Genomic DNA, 20,595 nt, shown 5'->3' with positions numbered 1-20,595 from the left:
CATAGAAGCAGCTAACATCAGTTTTGGAAGGTATAAAAGCACACCGCTGAGTATTTTGTGCCACAATCCCATTTTGAACTAAATTTATGGTAGTATGTTATTTTAAACAGGAATTTAGTTCACGAAAGTTAAGTAGTAGGAAATTTGACTGTCCATTTCATGAAATCAGCAGTTTCACAAATTGGGGATAACTCAGAAAAACAAGTTAGAGGATCACTACAACTTTTAAACTGACAAAACCACATTACATTTTCAACGATATCAGGATGTCAGGAGTTATAGCTGACTAACTGGACTAAATATTTCAGGAACAATTATAGGTTCATGAAAAGTATCTGCTTGTCCAAGAGATACTGCAAAAGGCTGTAAGAAAGATCAGCTCAGTGAATACTGGCCCCATATTTCCTGCAGAAAATCCTTCAGCTGCCTCAAAGAACTACTGAACATCCATAATGCTTGTTATCCTTAATAAACCCAATCCTTAATGTTACAGGATTCACCTAAATCTTGGACATTTCGGTTTTGAATCATCAAGCTTTCCTATTGCATTGTTTGAAGACCCCCAAAACTTAAAACATTGAAGTTTTGTAAAGGCTCAGGAAGAACAAGTAAAAAAAAATTATTTATTAGTGTCATAAGTAGCCTTACATTAGCACTGCAATGAAGTTACTGTGAAAATTCCCGAATGGGAAGGTATTGCCAGTTCCAAGTAGCTGGGTGTGTCAGAACATTGGTTGTTTGGATCTTATGAGTCATGGCATTTAATTCATGAGTTTATATAGCACAGGGTGGGCTGGCAGCAGGGAAATGAGGTTTGGGAAGGACTATTTATTGAATTAATTATCATTTAAATGGGGTTCTGCAGCCTGATTGTGCCGTAGTGGAGATGATGTCTTGTGGATTTGCTCTCTGTAACAGAGGTACTGAAGATAGTTGTACTAAGGGACTGGGCCGGGAGGCAGCACACACTTGGAAGTGATGGTGGGAGCAGATGACTGACGTAAGCAAAGGAGAGTGTTTCGGAAGGACTGGGATGAAACACTAATTGATTTTGAGATCTGAAAGTAGCACAAGGTATATTCTGGTGTTTATAAACTCAGAAGGGAAGGACGGGGTGTCCCATCGTTTGTTAGGGGGAGGTGGATATTTCTGAGACACAGCAGCAATGGGAAGAACGCCCACAGTATGAAATGGTGATACACTACGGTGGAAATTATGGTTGACTGACTGGTGCAGAAGACTGGAAGTTGCAAACTTTAATCAATTCCTGCCATTCATTATAAGGCTAGAAGCAAATAGGCAATGCTGCAGAGGATGATGGCACAGTGCCAATGTCCTTGAAAACAGAGCTAAGTAAGTTTGTGTAAGTGCTATCATGTGCACTTGGAACTTGGGTCACACACTTTTCATCACTACTAATGAAAACAAAACATATCAGAACCGAAGTCGTAGGAAAAGCCCAAAAGTCAGAAAACTGACTCATAGACACCGATCAATCTTGATGTCAAGAAAACTTAAGTTTGAATGAAAAATGGTAAACCAATCAACTTGCTCAAAAACTTCCAAGTCCTTTCATCTGTCAGTTTTTATACTTAGGTTCTAATGTTTGTAATCTAAATTTAAAAAAAAGCTTTAGCATGTCTACCAGCAGACAACTGTAATTAAACTAAAACTGAGATATGGGTAAGCAGAATTGGAAAAAGTGAAGTGACAGGTTTAAGTATGTTATTGGAACTAGGAAACCTTTTCACAATGAGTTATTGCTAATTTTAAAAAAAAGGAACAACTTGAACTTTTGATGCCTGTGAACAAAACCAAAACATAGTTATATTTTGAATTAACCGAATAATGTTGCAGACATATACTACCGTTCAGTCTGTTCTTTTGAGACTAACGGCCCTATTATCCTCAGTCACTCTAGCACGTTGCTGGAATGTCATACTCCTTATTGAAAAAGGAGCAGAAATCAGACTTCATTCTGTGTGAATGAAATCACAATATAAACGTGCATTTTAATTCATACTATGTGACACAATATATAACATATTGGCTGCTATAGTTCGCGTCTCTTTCCCCCCAATCGCATTTATTTGTTCATGATATACTCCAGTTGTCTCTTTTCACTGTTAGCCCCACTCAGTTGGATTTGTTTTGAATTTCCAAAGACCAGGGATACAGCACCTCAAATCTTTAAGTTCCTTCATGGGACACTCCATGATCAGTAACTGAATCCTAGCTGAATTTTCTTCCTCCTAATTCTTTGAGCTTGAACCAACCCAAAAGTGAGAAACATTCTGGATTAAACAGCCTTTTCCCATAGCTTTAGACTTCAGGCACTGAGGCTAATTGTAGCCCCAACTAAGATCAATTGATGGCAGTTCCTAGTTGAAATTTTGGAACTCTATGAGTTGAATCACTCAGTACAGCATCACTGCATTTACTTAATACACTATGCACAGGAATGGCAAGTACTGCAATCTTAAATATACTTGTGTTAAAAAAAAACATAGAACTTTCTACAAAGAAATCTTTCAGAATAGCAAAGGTCAGCTGTAGAACAAGACTCATCTATATAACATGCAGCTTGGTTTGTGAAAGGAACACTGTACAGATTTGAATTTCACTCTCCAGCCAAGACTTTCAGCTACAACTTCCACACCTATGACTGGTTCAAGACATAAACCTCAGCAAAATGAGAAGGGACATTAAGGATTAAGTATAAACATCAACAGAATTTGATATGAAGTACTTGGACCAAAACACATTTATCTGAAGACATGTTGTCTTAAACAGACCAAGTTTGAGGCTGCTTGTGCATAGAGTAGGATATTGAAAACTGGCTAGAATCCAGAAGGACAACATTTACATATTACTACTGTCTACCAAGACTTGCACAAAATTACACATTTGTGATATAAACTCATGAAAAAAAAACACTTTCAAAAACTAGTAAAAGTAGGTTTCAATGCACAGGAGAAGTACAAAATTAAACACTGATTACACAAATAGAACCAACAAAATGCACTCAATGGTTTGTGTACCAGTAAGTGGTGTTTGTATTCAGTATCTAAATATATTCTTTAAAAATGCTACAAGTATTATTGACCTGCAGGTCAAGTGAAAATTGCCAAAGAATTATATATACCTGTTTGCAATGCTCGCAACGTCTCAACATTGGACAGTGCTTCCAGTAATGGATGTCCAAGCCTTCATCAGTAAACATTTCATCCCTTTCCCCACAGAATATGCATAAACTGAAAGATGAGAAGAGATATCACAAATTAATTCTGTAGGTAAAAGAATGACCATTACATTACTGTTTAAATTATTACAGGGTGATATTTAGATTTTCCAGTATGTAAATCTAGAGACACAATTGGAGCAGATTACTTGTCTGAAGATGCAGCTGAAGGACAATGCACTAAATTTAATTTCATGGCTCCAGTACAAAGCTATGAAAAACGTTCATCTGAGGCAAGGTGAACCCTAAGTCCAACTAGTAAACCTAGTTCAAAAAGGATTAAATTAGGAATTTTCATTTGCTGGTGCAGAACTTGAGCATTGCTGAAAAAAATCTGTCAAAGCTTTTCATCTTGCACTCAATAATTGCAAAAGAAGCAACAATTTTCTTTAAATTCATAACCAGGCAGGTCAACTCCATTCAAAGCTTTGCCCCCCCCCCCCCCAAGCTTTTGTAGAGTTGAAAAAGGTGCAAAAGACAGGGCATTTAAACAAAAATTTGACAGCTAAATGTTCTTTGGTGCTTTCTCCATGGCAGCATCTCTACTAGAGCCAATCAGCCATCTCTTCTCATCCAATTATTCCCTTCACAATTGGCATCCTTGCCAAATCTGTTCTGATGAATGCACAACAAGAAGTTTTGACAGCATGTCTTTTGATTTTAGAAATTACAATGGCTTGATAGTGAGTTCCAAAATAAAATTGCATCAATACACATTATGCAAACCTCATTTACAGTTAGCATCTAAGCCTCCTCAAACATCCTCCCTTCCCTGCACAAGACACGTGGCCAAAGACAGACCATGACCCTGTTTGCTGTGTTCTTTTTTCATTTTGTTTTCGCCAAAATCTTCACAGGCAGGAAACGAAAAGAGAAGTCAGATCTGGGGAGAATACTTCCGGTGCAAATGCAGATCACCAACAAGAATCAAAAATGTATAGGCAGAGAGGTTATTTATTATCAATAATGATAATTATTTCTTGTAGGAACATCAGGACCACTCACTAATAATGACTGAATGCTACCATATAATTCTTATGAAATACCAATACATGATTCTGACTGAGCATTGTGTTCACTGACACAATTCATTACTCTGTGAAATATTTTTAAATATTTTTAAGACGCGGGTTGATGGGTTTTTGATAGGAGAGGGGATTAAGGGTTATGGGGAGAGGGCGGGAAAGTGGAACTGAGCAGCGACAGATCAGCCATGATCTTATTGAATGGCGGGGCAGGCTCGAAGGGCTGGATGGCCTACTCCTGCTCCTATTTCTTATGTTCTTATGTTCTTAAACTTTTAAGGAGAGTTTGAACAATCTTTCATCTTTGCCCACGTTTAAAGTTAGGAATACAAAACAAGAGTGTGCATAAAATTTACCACTGAGTTAGAAAGTGGGAACGTGTGGATATGATAATAGCATGCTGATGCATCAGACGTGGTCCTTATTTTGGGTTACTGCTCCAGGACACTGGCAGCAATTGGATTGAGGATTCTGAAGGTCTGCAGAAGGATTGCTTTAAGAGTTGGTCGCATGATTTGACGTCATTAGGGTGTTTCACAGGCCTTAGTTTAATTTTCTACTCTGTTCAATCAACATCTCCTACAATAAATATGCTGCTGTTACTTTGAATCTATGTGTGCAAACCTCATCTTTTTGTTTAAATAACCCCCAACATAGTTAGGACATTACACAGTCTACCCAATCTTTCCTCATTGCTTAGAGCCTCCTGCTCAAGCAAATTCCTTGTAAATCTCCTCTGCACCCTCTCCAGTACAATCACATTCTTCCTATAATTTGGTGACCAGAACTTCATGCACTATATAAGAACATGAGAAATAGGAGCAGGAGTAGGCCACCTAGCCCTTCGAGCCTGCCCCGCCATTCAATAAGATCCTGGCTGATCTGAAGTGGATCAGTTCCACTTTCCCGCTTTCTCCCCATCACCTTTAATTCCCTTGGCTATCAGAAATCTATCCACCCATGATTTAAATATATTCAACGAGGTACCCTCCACCACTTCAATGGGCACAGAATTCCAGAGATTCACCACTCTGAGTGAAGAAGTTCCTCCTCAACTCTGTAAAAACTCTTCCTCATTACTCCAGTTGTGGCCTAACTGCTGTTTCTACAGTTCCAGCATGACGTCCCTCTTTTTTATTCTATGTCTCAGCTAATAAAAATATTTCACATGTCCTCTTAACCACCTTCTCTATCTGCTCTGCGGGCATGCACTCCATGGTCATTCTGATCTTGGGTACATCCCCAGGTCCCACCATTCATAATGAAATCCTTTGCTTTCGTTAGCCCGCCCCAATAGCATTACCTCGTACCTTTCCAGGTTGAATGAGGAAGCCACTAATGCCTTGAAAAATGAAGTTTCAACAGTGTAGTAACAAGTTAATAAAGCAATAAAAAGGCAGAATTAAAAATACAAAAGGAGAGGAATAATGTTGGGTGTGCATTGAACTGCAGTTAGATCCTGTTTTGTGAATAGTTCTGGTTTCCACATTCTGAAAAGAGTATCAAAGCACTTAATAAGGGACAAAAGTAGCAAAGGCAAGTGCCAGAACTCAGGTGGTTATAACTATCAAGAAAGAGTGAACAGGGCATGACTCTTTTCCTCTTGAAAAAAGAAACACAGAACTCATCAGGTAAGTTCAGTTTGGAGGGAGTACTGAAGTCAATGTCAGTTTGGGTTTTGTGCTGACATGGAACTATGCTTTTTTAATCAAACAATTGAAAACAGTAATTGAACTTTAACAAAAATATCAGGATAAAGCGGCTTGAACTCTTAACCAAGATGGATACCTAACTTGCATTACTGTACACGCCACATTCCAACACCACTGAAATGGAGATCACATTTCTGCAAAGACCCAAAGGCAGTGACCTCAGACAAATGAGAATAAAGCATATTTCTTATTTCATTAGCACAACATTCAGATATTCAACTGTGTGGATACGAAACATCAAACCTAAATTCCTTAACAATGGAATCCAGTCTAAGAGGAGGATTTCCCTGGATCTGACAATGTCTGAGAAGAGTGAAAAGTCTGACAACACCAGGTTTTAATCCAACCTATTTGTTTGATAATATACTCACAAGCTTTCGGGGTTAGCCCCTTCGTCAGGTGAATGGAGAGTTCTGGCCTCAGACAGAGCATATAAAGCACAGACAGTTTAGAGATTACTGATTAGATTCTAATCAGTAATCTCTAAACTGTCTGTGCTTTATATGCTCTGTCTGAGGCCAGAACTCTCCATTCACCTGACGAAGGGGCTAACCCCGAAAGCTTGTGAGTATATTATCAAATAAATAGGTTGGACTAAAACCTGGTGTTGTCAGACTTTTCACTCTGTTTACGCCAGTCCAACGCCGGCATACCCACATAATGTCTGAGAATACATGATATTTGAATTACTGGTCAGTTGGGGAGGGTGGTCACATGAGAAACCAACCACGTGTTTTAAGCACATACTCCCTCAGCAAAATAGATGACAAGTAATTGAGGGATTGTTCCTCTAAGTTTACCCACCTGGCAAGATTTTGAACCCAGTTTGCTATTATTTGACTCTCTCTCCATATACATAGAGATTTTAAAGAACTCAACTCCCCAGCTGTCTCCAGATGAACAAATAGAACATACATATCCAGTTTTAAACTTCAACAGTGAAAGATTACCAACTAAAACCCGCAAAACAATCAGATCCAGCCTGACATCAGCTATGTCACTAAACTACAGACTTTCACCAGAAAGATGTGGAAGCTTTGGAGAGGGTACAGAAAGGATTTTACCAGAATGTTGTCTGGATATGGAGAGCATTAACTATGAGGAGGGGTTGGAGAAAGTTGGTTTGCTCTCAGTGGAACAACAGAGATTGAGGAGCTACCTGGTAAACGTCTACACGATTATGAGGAGCATGGACTGGGGGTGGGGGTTTGGTGGTGGTAGATGGACATAGGTTTAAAAAGGTGCGAGGGGCAAAGTTTAAAGATATATGAGACAAGTTTCTTTTTTTTTTAAAGAGGGTGGTGACTGTTGTACAATACAATTCTGGTTTTGATGGTGCTCATCGCCTCGTGGGTACCATGTTTTGAGCCTTTAAATGGATTTTGAATCCATCTCATTTAGCATGATGCTACTGCCAATAAGCTGGGTGCAAGGCATCCACAATGATATACAAAAGCAGTGGTCATTCAGATTAATACTGTCACCAGCAGATGCATTTCCTCCAGGTAGATTGGTGGAGAAGTAGGTTTTTCCCTCTTGTTGGTTCTCTTACCACCTGCCACAAACCCAATCTGACAGATTTATCTTTTAGAGCTCAGTCACTCATAGTTCCACCAAACACTCTTGGCGATGGAATGAAGCTGCCCCAGGAATACATTCAGTTACCCTCAGTGCTTCTTTCAAGTGGTTTTCAACAAGGAAGTACTGATTCATCAGCTGAGAGAAGTCAGTAAATGGTAACCAGCAGGACGTTTCCTTGTCCATGTTTGATCTGATGCCTTGTGACTTCATTGGGGTCAAAGTCAATGTTGAGGATATTTAGGGCAACTCCCTCTTGACTGAATAACACTGCTTTGCCACCTTTTGCCTAATTTGCCAATGGGGTAGGACACAACCAAGAATGATAATGGAGGAGCGATTGAGAGTATGACTAGGTCAGACTATTGCTTCATTAGCCTGTGTCAACATAAGTCCCCAAATGTTAGCAAACAGGAAAAAGACTTCAGTGTCAATTGGATATGGTATGTTTTTGCCAATGCCAGGCAACTTGCCTGGTTTTACTCTTACTTGTCCTTCCTGTAGCAGTTTGATACAATTGATTGACTTGCGAGTTAACCACATTGTGTTGGTGTGGACTTAGGTTTAGACCAAGTAATGGCAATAAAACAGATGGGTTATTGCAACATTCCAATAGTTTCATAATCATTATTAATGAGGCTAACATTTCATTCCAATGTGGTGGAATTTGAACTCGTCTGTTGCATTAGCACAGGTCTCTGGATTACTAGGTCAGTAACACTACCACTATGCTACTATGCCCAATGGCTGGCATGACAATTAAAATAACAATAATCCAGCTGCTGATGCATACAGCACATAAATGTTACAGTGCTCTGGTGCCAATTTAATTGTCACTTCATTGGATCACAGGGATTCAATTGTCTTGGTTCTAGTGATATAGCTACTTAATAATTTCTTGCATGTAAACAGCACTGCAAGTCATCAAGCAAAGCGGAGAGAAATTAGAGGGCTAGAGTCAAGAACAAACAAAAAAGTGAATTAACCATGGTAAACGTGCAAGATTATGGGTATATGGTGAGGATTGGGTTTGGGTAAGATGTTCTTTCATACAGTTGGTGCAGGCTCAATGGGCCAAACGGTAGGGATTCTATCAGTAATAACCTACAGTGTGGAAAAGTTTAGGGTGCGTTCTCTAAGGAATAGAGCAGTTTTGGATGAGAAGATGGATGAACGGGTGGACAAGACAAGATGGCTGGTAATATCAATAATTGTGGGAAAGTCTGTGATAAGAAAACAAAGGCTTTGGGGCAGCAGTAGCACTTTTGGACAGGATGAATGGTTGAGGATGCTGGGGAAGAAATCACAGAAGTAGAATGGTGAAGGCATGGTGAGATAAAAGTCTGGATATAGGAAGAGGTCAGGGAGGCAGTGGTAGCTATTGAGATGGTCTCAGTATTATAGTCAAAAAGTCCAATAGTTCTTAGCAGACATGTGGATTAGGGTGAGGTCAAAAGGAGTTTGAATTCCTTTCTCTTGTTCAAGAACACTCTGGAGTAGTACATGACTTTGGTTAGAAAAAGGTTTAAAAGTACAACTTGAGCTGGCCTCATCCTTTGAGCAAACATTTTGATATCCTGTAGGTGAATATCATTTCCATATTCATCATTTCGTCCAGATATAAACAGCAATCATTTGGGTAACAGAGTGAACAACAGAAATATAGAACCTATCTTTATTTCAGATTGAGGGGAATGGAAGAAGAATATGTGCACACGTGTGCATGCAAGCAGGATTAAAAAAAAACAGGAAAAATGAGCTCACAAATAAATAAGTAACAGCAACATCTGATGTTACATTGTAATTATAAAGCTGCAATACAGTCCTGTGGATCAGGTGACTTTAATCTGACCATGCATGCAATATAATTAGAACAAGTAAATGAAATTTCCGTCACTTTAGGAAAGGACTAATATTCTTCATACATATGCTTAGACAAGCAGTTGTCAAATTACTAACAAAATGTTCAATGAGTTCTAGCTGGCAAGTTGTCAATGCACTGTCGATAAATAATGCATACAGCATTTAATAAAAAAAGGTATACGTCTTTGCTCACTTTCTGCAAAAAGCCTGTTTAATCCAGGACAATTTCCCACTGACTTGAGACAATAGCCCATTCACAGTTTCAGCAGACATAAAGACTGTTCTGAAATATGACTTGTATTTGCCACGATAATCTGTCCAAACTATGAATTAAAACTGGCTTTCAGGCAGACTTCATGCCAGGGCTGATGGAGGCACATTACCAGTATTGACTGGCACTGGACAGACAAGCCCAAAGCTTCCACACCAACTGATTTCTAGACCTGTTTGCTTCCAATCCAGAATAAAATGTTCCACACTCTCATCCTACATTTAAACCTGAGTTTTGGAATAAATCAGCCAAACTCTTACACCAAAATATAGAACCGCATATGAATAAATGGGAATCTGAGGCCAAGTACCCCACAGACAGCTGAAAGCTACCTACCAAGCAGGCCTTGTTCAGTAATAAATATCAGACATTAGCAACCGCAGTTTAAAGGCACCGGACACTGAAAAAACTGACGGCTCACAACAACTAAATTTTAAATTGGTAACATTGATCTGAAATTCTCTACAACTCCACTTATACTTCCACTTATTGACAATAAAGGCACTTGTGTGCTTTCTACTGTTCCTTGTGTGTATATACAATGGCACTCAGTCAGCTTAAGTTGACAAAGAAATTGGACCAAAGGCTTTGAGCAATGGAGGCTGGATGAAAATGAGTTACAGACAAACTAAAATGTGGACTTACTTATCCAAATAATTTGCCACTGAAGTCTGGTCATCTCGCACCTCTGGCTGTGGAGCTGAAGCTTTGTTTCCACGATCTATGAAAAAAATGCTTTTCATAAACAAATTATATTTTCATCACCATTTATTATTGTTTCGACTAAAATTAATTTCAAATATCATAAGACACTTCAATCTCATTAACTAATGAATGCATAAACACATTACGTCTACCATAGGTTAGTCAGATATATGGAACCTCATTTACTTTGGCATTTAGTTCTAAGCTAAGGAAGTTCACTAATTGGAATTAAGAAGGAAATTAATAGATATTCTATCACAGAATCTTAAGCTGAAGCAAGCAATCAGAACATACCGTTTGTATGGCAGGATACTTATTTTCTCTCTCCATAGTTGTACTGAAGTCCTAACTTAATTTGAACAGTTATACTAGGCATCTAAAATATCTGATTTTATCTCCCTTGCTTTGGGGGAATGGTCATCTTCAATTTGACTATGCAGTTGATAATGTACTGTTAAGTGTGTAATTGTGAGGCAAGTTTGTGCCCTACAATGCAGTGCAGAACTGATTAACAAGGCAACTGAGGCCAAGGTATTGTGCAAGAGAAAATCAAAGTCTGCTGTGAGTTGAGGTGTTGCTTTTTCTTTTGTCAATTGTTGTCAACCCATTTATTGCAAAATTAAAACCCATTGAAAAAGTTTTCATACATTTTGCAGAAATATGTATCCTCTAAAAATATTACATTATTACATGTTCTATTGTCTAATATAAGAGAATCCAAAATTTAAGGCAATATCAGGTTAATAGACAGTTACAAACTATTTGATCCATTCATGTCAGACCACATACACCCATAGGGTGCAATATAAATTCATTTTTGAAACAAATACAAGCTCCTTGTAAACCAATTATATACATAAAAAGCTGATAGAATTTAATCCTCAAGTATTCTTGAACACCTCAAGTTATACTTGACCTAGATTATTATCAACACAAATTCTTGCCATGTTACCCTGCTACAATTCATGTAAGTGGTTTGAAGTCTTTTCGTGCTACATAAATATATCCAACTAAAGCTGTTGTTGTATTTGTGGACTGCCACTGTCCAATGGGCAGTGGCATAAAAATTCAAGAGTATGATCTACTATGAATGTATTAAAAAAGACAAACTCCATGTCTCCAACAACATCCAAGACCATTAATGCAACCATTGAGTATGGGTGGAGCAAAACAAAATGTGAAGCCTCTTTCTTGGTGATCTTCTAATGGGCTCAAGAGAAACTAGGGGCACACAGCCAAAGAGCAACGTGGAGAACAGTACTACAGTTCACAGGTCTATGCCTTATCACCATTCTCAAGGCACTCGGTGTAAAAATTCTCTTTATATTGGCATAACTCAACTAACCTAATGAATTGATATTAGTTTAAAAATTTACATACAAAAAACAAGTACCCAACTTGTACATTCCACACTATAATACAACCATATGGCTCAGATTACCTTATAAAACTTCACGGATGGTTTATGATCTAATTTAAACCCAATAAATTCTGATTCAGTTTGGTAATATAGTCTATGACACTTACTCTCACCTGTCATTTGGCCTCCCATCTCCCAATGCCAGCACTGAAAGGATAGCAAACTATCCACTGACAGGCCAATTTGCAAGTAGGAAACTAAGTGACTGCTGAACTAGAAAGGAAAGAAAGGCACACTTGTGTTTATATTGCATCTTTTGTGACCTCACGATGTCCCATTGTGCTTTACCAACCAAATACTTTTGAAGTTCTAAGGTGGGAAAATGTGACAGTGAATTTGCACTCAAACTTTCACAATAGCAATGTTATAACAACCAGATCATTGGTTTTGACGTTGATTGAAAGATAAATGCTGGCCAGGACACTAACTCCACTGCTCTTCTCCAAAATAGTGCCAAAGGATCATCTATTTCCACCAAAGGCAAATACAGCCTTAATTTAACATTTCATGAAATACAGGACCTCTAACTTGCAGTCCTGCACTGGAGTGTCAGCCTAGATTTTTGCACTCAGGTCTCTGGGAGTTGGGCTTAATTCCTATCACTGACTCAGAGGGAAGGTTTTATCAACTGAACCATGCTTGACACTGGATTGAAAATATTTGACTCAACAGTGTTACAACTAAGGAGTTTATTGAGAATGAAGTATTTGCAGATACAGAAATAATGATTGATGCTATCTTCAGAGTTTAAATAGTCAAAATAGGGAAAACAACTCAGATTTTTCACTCTTGTGGCATGTCATGTTTGCTTAGAGCCAGGGTACATCAGTCAAGTCTAAACAATAATAAATGATGCGATTTCAAACAGAAAATCCTGAAAATATTCAGACAAGACAGCATCAGCAGAGAGAGAAACAGAGTAATCTTAGATTACTGTCATCAGACCACAGTGAAGATGAAAGGAAAGCAGCTTTTGTTTCATGCTCCCACAGATGCTGTCTGCCCTGCTGAGTTGAGAATTTTCTGTTTTCATTTCAGATTTCCAGCATCTGCAGTATATTATTTTTGCATTAGTATTTGGTGAAAGTCTAAGAAATAATTCTTCTAAGAATTGATGTAACTACTCTTCCAGTACAGTCTCTGGTTTTTCTCAGAGAAGGGCTTGACAAAAGGAGGAAATGCTGTCTACGTCATTATGACTTAGCACCATTACACTCAGGTTACATTTTAAACATACTAAAACAAATGCAAATGTGTTCTTTACTCAGACACCAGTCAATAGGCAAATATTTTACAGCAGCTTTGGAGGTTTAAATTGTCCAGAATCAATTTCCAGCATCAGTTTGACTCAACTAGTAGCAACTTCAGAGTTAAAGGTTAGTGGGGTTAAGAATATAATCTACTGACATTCCAGGGCAGTTGTGAAACAGTGGTGCACTAACCTACTTTCAAGTATTTACCCAGGCAACTTCCTACTTGTAGTACTGATGTCTTGCACTCCAAAATTAGCTGTGCTGTTAGCCACACTGTTCCAAGACAGTTAATAGGCTGGCATTTATCCAAGATTGTGAACAATTGCCCATCTATGCCCTGCCCACAAGAAGCAGAATAAATCTATTCCAGCCAATTACAGCATCATAGAATCCTACAGTGCAGAAGGAGTCATTTGGCCCATCGTGTCTGCAGAGACCATAATCCCACCCAGGCCCTGTCACTGTATATTTACCCTAGTTAGTGCCGCTGGCACCAAGGGGTGATTTGGTATGGCCAATCCAACTAACCCACACTTCTTTGGATTGTGGTAGGAAACCAGGGCACCCGGAGGAAACCAACACAGCCTTGGGGAGAATATGCAGACAATAACCCAAGCTGGGACTCAAACCTGGATCCCTGGTGCTGTGGCAGCTGTGCTACCCGTACCTCATAGTTCTCCTACTAGTGCACTCAGTTAGCAAAGTAACGGAAAGCATCACTGACAGTGCTACCAGCCAGCACTTGTTCATCAACGTCCTGCAGTCTTTTGTACTAACTTCTAGGGGGTATGTGGCAAAATTGGGAGAGCTGTCTCACAAACTATTCAAGCAAAAGTCTTTTTTGGAATCCAAATTACAGAAAATGTCCCAGACACCACAATCATCATCCATGAGTATGTGTTGCCCCACCGGCAGATCCAGCAGAGGAGGCAGCACAGTGGTATCCAAATGGGAGAGAGCTCCCCCTGGGAGTGCTCAACATTGACTCTGGACATCTCGATAGCACCAGGTCAAACATGGACAAGGAAGCCCCTTGCTGATTACCATGTACCATCCCCCTCAGCTGATGAATCAGTACTCTGCCATGTTGGACACTAGTTAGAGGAATCACCAAGGGTGACAAGGACACAACGTACTCTGGTGGGCGGACTTCAATGTCTATCACCAAGAATGTTTTCACCAGACTGAGCTGTCCAGGTTCCTTAAGTACATAATTGCTAGACTAAGTCCACGGCAGATGCTGAAGGAACCAAGAGGGAAAAACATACTTGCCTTCATCCTCACCAACTTGCCGGAGATGCATCTGTTCATGATAGTGACTACTGCACAGTCCTTGTGGAAATAAAATTCCACACTCACATTAAGGAAACCTTCCACTGTGTTGTGTGTCACTACCACTGTTGTAAATAGGATAAACTTCGAACAAATCTAGCAACTTGGCACCTGTGAGATGCTGTGATTATCGGCAGCAGCAAAATTGTACTCAACCACAATCTACAATCTCGTGGCTCGGCATTGGATAAGTACATGGATGGGAAAGGATTACAGGGATATGGGCCAAGCGAGGGCAATTGGGACTAGCTGGGAGGGAGCCATGGTTGGCATCTACAGGTTGGGTCAAAAGACTGTTTCGATGCTGTATTGTTGTATGACTCTCTATCCCCCACCATTACCACAAGCCTAGTTCAATGAAGAGTGCAGGAGGGGAAGCACACCTAAAAATGAACTGTTAACCCGGTGAAGCTACAACACAACTACTTGTGTACCAAACATCATAAGCAGCAAGTACTGGACAAAGTTAAGCAATTCCACAACCAACAGATCGGATCTAAGTCCTGCCACACCTAGTCACGAATGGTCGTGGACAATTAAACAACTCTGAGAATGGGGATATTTGAGGCCTCCTCCTCCAGTAGATGGGACATCCCAGCACATCAGTGCAAAAGATATGGTTGAAGCATTCACAACAACCTTCAGCAAGAAATGCTGACTGCATGATCCATCTTGGCCTCTTCCCGAGGTCCCTGGCATCATAGCTGTCCATCTTTAGCCAACTTGATTTACTCAACTTAAAATCGGGAAACGGTTGAAGGCTTGTGATACTGCAAAGGCTCTGAATTTTGACAATATTCCAGCAACAGTACTGAAGTCTGTGCTCCAGAACTTGTCACACCCCAAGTCAAGCTGTTTCAGAACAGCTACAACACTGGCATCTATCCAGGCAGTTGCCCAGGTACATCCTGTACATAAGAAACAAGACAAATCCAACCCGGCCAATTCTCGCCCCTTCAGTCTACTGTCGATCATAGGTGGAAGGAGTCATCAACAGTGCCATCAAGCAGTACTTGCTTTGCAATCACCTGTGCACTGACGCTCAGTTTGACTTGGATTTATATATTGCTGTTCCTTCTCTGTGGCTGTCAAATCCTGGCAATTCCTCTCTAACAGCACAGCATACCTACATCACAGGGGCTGCAGCAGTTCGAGAATGCAGCTCATCACCACCTTCTCAAGGGCAACTAGGGGTGATGATAAATGCTGGCCTAGCCAGCGATGCCCACATCTCAAAATGAATGAAAAAAATTAAAGAAGATAGTTATGGTTGTTGGAGGCCAGGACATCACTGCAGAAGTTGCTCAGGGAAGTGTCCTAGGCTCAACCATCTTCATCTGTATCATCAATGACCTTCCATCTCGCTAATTTCAAAGTGTTCAGTAGCATCATAACTTGATAAATACTTTAGTCCCTGCCCACAAACAGCAAGACCTAGCTAATATTCATTTTTGGACTCATTAAGCAAGCAAGTGACATTCTCACTAGACAAGGGTCATATAAAGACTATCTCTAACAAGAGAGCTGCTAACCCTGGCATTCATTGAAATTATCAATGCTGAATTATTCACCATAACTTCCTGGGATGGGTTACCACCACTGACCATATACTTAGTTTGATCCATAATATACATATGATGGCTGCAAGAGAATGTTAGAACTAGCAATTCTGCAGTATGGGACTCACTTCCTAACTCCTACCATTACCTACAAGGCACAAGTCAGGAATGTATTTGAATACACTCCATTTGCCTTGATGCATGTGGACTCAAAAACACTCAAAACAACTCAGGACAATGCAGCCCATTTATTGGTACCGCATCCTCCCACCACTTTCATTCACTCCTTGCACCACCAGCATAAAGTGGCAACAGTGTGGATAATTAGCAAGACTCACTGCAGCAACTCGTCAAGTGTCAACTGGTTGCATCTTCCAAAGTCAAGGACGAGGGAAGCAGCTGCATTGGAACAGCACCTCTGCAAGTTCTGCTCTGAACCACACAAGATCCTGACTTTGAACAAATACTGACAAAGTTTCATGTCATTCATTTCATTACACCACTGTGCATATGCTAAATGAGCTGCAGTGGCTCAAGATGGCAGTTCACCACCACCTAAGGGCAATTAGGGATGAGGAACAAGTGCTAGCCTTGCCAGTAACAAACTCATCCATTCCATTTTTATCCTTGTTTTCAAATCCCTTCGTGGTTTTGCCCATCCCTCTTTGTTACCTCCTCCAGATGCACACACACAAATTTATTTACGCTTCTCTAATTCTGGTCTCTTCAGAATTCCCAATTATAATTGTTGCATTGGGAGCCATACCTGCAGCTGCCTCCAGCCTGCTCTGCACCTTTCCACTTTTCTCCTTTTAACACACTAAATTCCTACCTCTTTACGCAACCTTTTGGCTACCTCCTTCTGTGTCTCAACATCATACACTTATAATTCCTGGGAACCGCCTTTGAACATTTCACATCATGCTAAAAGGGCTATAAGTTCTTGTCGCTGAACAAATTAAAAAACACAGGATGTTAAAACATTATCTGCAGGTGGAATTTAAAGATCCCCAATATTGCTACCCAGAGGAAATGGAGGGGGCTATATAAGAGTAATGAAAGACAGAATAATAAAGTGATCCATTGATAAAAGTTTGAGACCACAGGCGGCAATTTCCTCCACTGTCATTTGGGCAGTCAGCTGGAGGAATGGACTTCCTGCCTTTGACAGAACCCAAGTGATTTTCATATTACATGGAGTGGGTTCTATAACAGACAGGTGATCCACTCTACAAGTTTACTACTTAACATGAAAATTACATCATGATAACATGCAAATTCTTCTTTGCAATGCCATAGAATGAAGAGATAGATTCTATTTTCTCTGCTCCAGATTTTAATGTGGGTGGGGATTAAAAACATGAGTTTACATGTTTAGTTTATATGTTTAGTTGTCCATGCTTAAATGTACATTTTCCCCTCGTTTCAGTTGATGACCTCTTACTGAAGTTTAAAATAAGTGACTTGGGGTGAGTTGAGTTTCAAAATATTTGAAATTATAAATCCAGCAAACATATTAAAAACTCAGTGGCAAGTTGTTTTCGCAGGAGCTTAGAAAACATTCTCCTCAAACTCTAATACCTACTTTTGCAATTTTATAATGATTTTCAAAAGGACTTAATATTGCATATTATTATTCATCAGTACATCTTATTTATACTTGCAATGAAAGGAAGCTAGAATGAGTTCTTAAGGAACATTCATTGCAGACTGGATAGAGTATAAAAGTACAACCGTACAGGACATTGGTAAGCCCATAGTAGAGTAATGTGTTCAGATTTTGCCTCCTCATTTAAGGAGGGACATAATTGCATTGCAGGCTGTTCAGAGAAGGCTCACCATTTTATTTCCTGGGTGAAGGGCTTGTCATATGAAAAAGGTTGAACACGTTGGGCATATGCCCCTTAGAGTTTAGAAAAATGAAAGGTGATCTTATTGAAGCGTAAGATTCTACGGTGGCTTGACAGGTTAGATGCTGAGAGGATGCTTCCCTTCGTGGGTGAATCTAGAACTGGGGGCATAGTTGCAACGTAAGGGTTCTCCCATTTAAGAACTTGATAAGGAGGAATTTCTTCCTACAGAGTCTGTTAATCTTTGGGATTCTCTACCTCAGAAATGGACACTGGGTTATTGACCATTTTTAAGGCCAAATTAGACAGGTTTTTGATCAATGAAGGAATCAAGGCTGAGTGGCAAATGCAGTGGAGTTAAAGCTGCAATCACATCAGCCCATGGTCCTACTGAATTGGGAAGCAAGGCTCAATGGACAAACTGCCTCCTCCTTGTAATAAGTCCTTGTAGACTGAAGTCCGTTCACCAAAATTCCTTAATTTACAAGATCCAACAACACAATACAGAATGCTGTCAGTGAGCAGTCTACATCCGGAGTGCCAGAGGAACCGACACGCCTGTTCAACTGTAGAGCATGGGGCTCCCTGATTGGAGTATCAATTTGGTCCTTAATCATGGAGTTCATATTCAAACAGGCTAACTGCAACTGCTTGATTAAAGTCGTTACACTCCTATTGCTATGCTCTTAGTGAAAGAGATGCCATAGCTATGCTGGGATACATAGCCACAATGCAAGTACACGTATTAATCAGTGACAGTTTAGTTCAGCATTGTCATAAGAAGAAATAGGAGCAGGAGTAGGCCACCTAGCCCTTCGAGCCTACCCTGCCATTCAATAAGTTCATGGCTGATCTGAAGTGGGTCAGTTCCACTTTCCTGCTTTCTCCCCATAACTCTTAATTCCCTTGTCTGTCAAAAACCTATCTACCCGTGACTTAAATATAATTAGCGAGGTAGCCTCCACCACTTCAACGGGCAGAGAATTCCAGAGATTCACCACCCTTTGAGTGAAGAAGTTCCTCCTCAACTCCGAACTAAACTCTCCCCCTCCTTATCTTGAGGCTGTGCCCTCTAGTCCTGCTATCCTTTCTAAGCGGGAAGAATCTCTCTACCTCTACCCTATCCATTATCTTATACGTCTCTATAATATCCCCCCTCATCCTTCTAAACTCCAATGAGTACAGACCCATTTAGTCTCTCTTCACAGTCCAACCCCCTCATCTCCGGTATCAGCCTAGTGAACCTCCTCTGCACTCCCTCCAAGGCCAAAATATCCTTGCGCAAGTGTGGCGACCAAAACTGCACACAGTACTCTAGCTGCGGCCTCACCAGTGCCCTGTGCAGTTGCAGCAAGACCTCCCTTCTTTTATATTCTATCACCCTCGCTATAAAGGCCAGCATTCCACTCGTCTTCTTGATCACCTGCTGCACCTGCAGGCTGGGTTTTTGCGACTCATGCACAAGAACCCCCAGGTCCCTTGGCACCATAGCATGCTGCAGCTTTTCGCCCTTTAAATAGTAATCCCTCCTATTATTATTTCTGCCAAAGTAGATAACCTCACAGTCGCTAACATTACACTCCATCTGCCAGGTCCTCGCCCACTTGCTCAGCCTATCCAGATCCCTCTGCAGACTTTCCACACCCTCCGCGTAATTTGCTTTTCCAGTCATCTTCGTGTCATCAGCAAATTGTCACCCTACACTCAGCCCCCTCCTCCAGATCATCTATATAAATGGTAAATAGCTGAGGCCCCAGCACCGATCCCTGCAGCACTCCTCTAGTCACCAACCACCAATCAGAATAGCACCCATTGATACCGACTCTCTGCTTCCTATTAGACAGCCAATCCTCTATCTACGCTAACACCTTACCCCCAACTCGGTGCACCCTAACCTTCTGTAGCAACCTTTTGTGAGGCACCTTATCAAACGCCTTTTGAAAATCTAGAAACACCACATTCACTGGTTCCCCTCTGTCTACCACACTAGTCACATCCTCATAGAAATCCAATAAATTCGTTAAACACGACTTCCTTTAACAAATCCGTGCTGTGTCTGCTCTATCAAACCATTCCTTTCTAGGTGCCTCGCTATTTCTTCTTTGACGACGGATTCAAGCATTTTTCCAACTATAGACGTTAAACTAACCGGCCTATAATTCCCTGCCTTTTGTCTGCTACCTTTTTTAAACAGTGGCGTAACATTAACCGTTTTCCAATCTTCTGGCGCTTCCCCGGAATCCAGTGAATTTTGGTAAATAATCACTAAGGCATCCACTATCACCTCTGTCATTTCCTTCAGAACCCTGGGATGCATTCCATCCAGTCCTGGGGACTCGTCCACCATCAGTCCCGTTAGTCTAGCGAGCACTACCTCTCTAGTGACAGTAATCGCATTCAGGCCCTCAATTCCTACCATCCTTCTATCTTTAATATCCGTTGTCAGTTGATGGTGGATGCTCGCAGGAGGGCAGCTGTACCAAAATAAGTATTTATTTAATTTATTTTCTTGAAAAGAGTCCATTACAACAAAAGCACATCAGGTAACTGTCAAATTACAGTAATGCTCAGGAACTGTAAGATTTGGCGGTTGGTTAATTTGCCTTTGAAGTTCAAACTCATGGGGTGTGTCTGAATTGGCACCAACATGAAAACAGGACTGAGTTATATTGTTCATATGAAGCAGATTGATTAATGGCCAATCTAACTTTGTAAATCAATACAGGTGGGATAAATCATCACAGTGGACTATAAATACCATTTTGAATATGGGTCAGTTTTAATTT

General features: G+C 40.3%; 1 protein-coding gene and 1 non-coding gene across 7 annotated transcripts in view; both read right to left on the bottom strand.

The window, feature by feature from the left end:
* cep104 (centrosomal protein 104) overlaps window positions 1-20,595 on the bottom strand; it is a 233,140-nt gene that overhangs the window by 89,700 nt on the left and 122,845 nt on the right. For all 6 annotated transcript variants that reach the window (XR_013889685.1, XR_013889686.1, XM_080215502.1 and 3 more), the window contains 2 exons: window positions 10,336-10,411; window positions 3,146-3,254 (listed from right to left, as the gene is read on the bottom strand). Coding sequence is in view for 4 of the 6 variants with exons in the window: in XM_080215502.1 (XP_080071628.1) it covers window positions 3,146-3,254; window positions 10,336-10,411 (185 nt within the window). In the remaining 2 variants the exon portion in view is untranslated. The remainder of the gene's footprint in view (window positions 1-3,145; window positions 3,255-10,335; window positions 10,412-20,595) is intronic.
* LOC145360357 (small nucleolar RNA U109) lies at window positions 1,847-1,981 on the bottom strand. The gene has a single exon (XR_013889711.1). It is a non-coding gene; the product is annotated as a small nucleolar RNA U109 (small nucleolar RNA).

The sequence above is a fragment of the Carcharhinus amblyrhynchos genome, chromosome 30, assembly GCF_965287045.1.
Source record: "Carcharhinus amblyrhynchos chromosome 30, sCarAmb.v2.hapA, whole genome shotgun sequence".
Taxonomy (NCBI): domain Eukaryota; kingdom Metazoa; phylum Chordata; class Chondrichthyes; order Carcharhiniformes; family Carcharhinidae; genus Carcharhinus; species Carcharhinus amblyrhynchos.
Note: the sequence above shows the minus strand (reverse complement) of the source record. Positions and strands in the feature narration are given on the sequence as shown.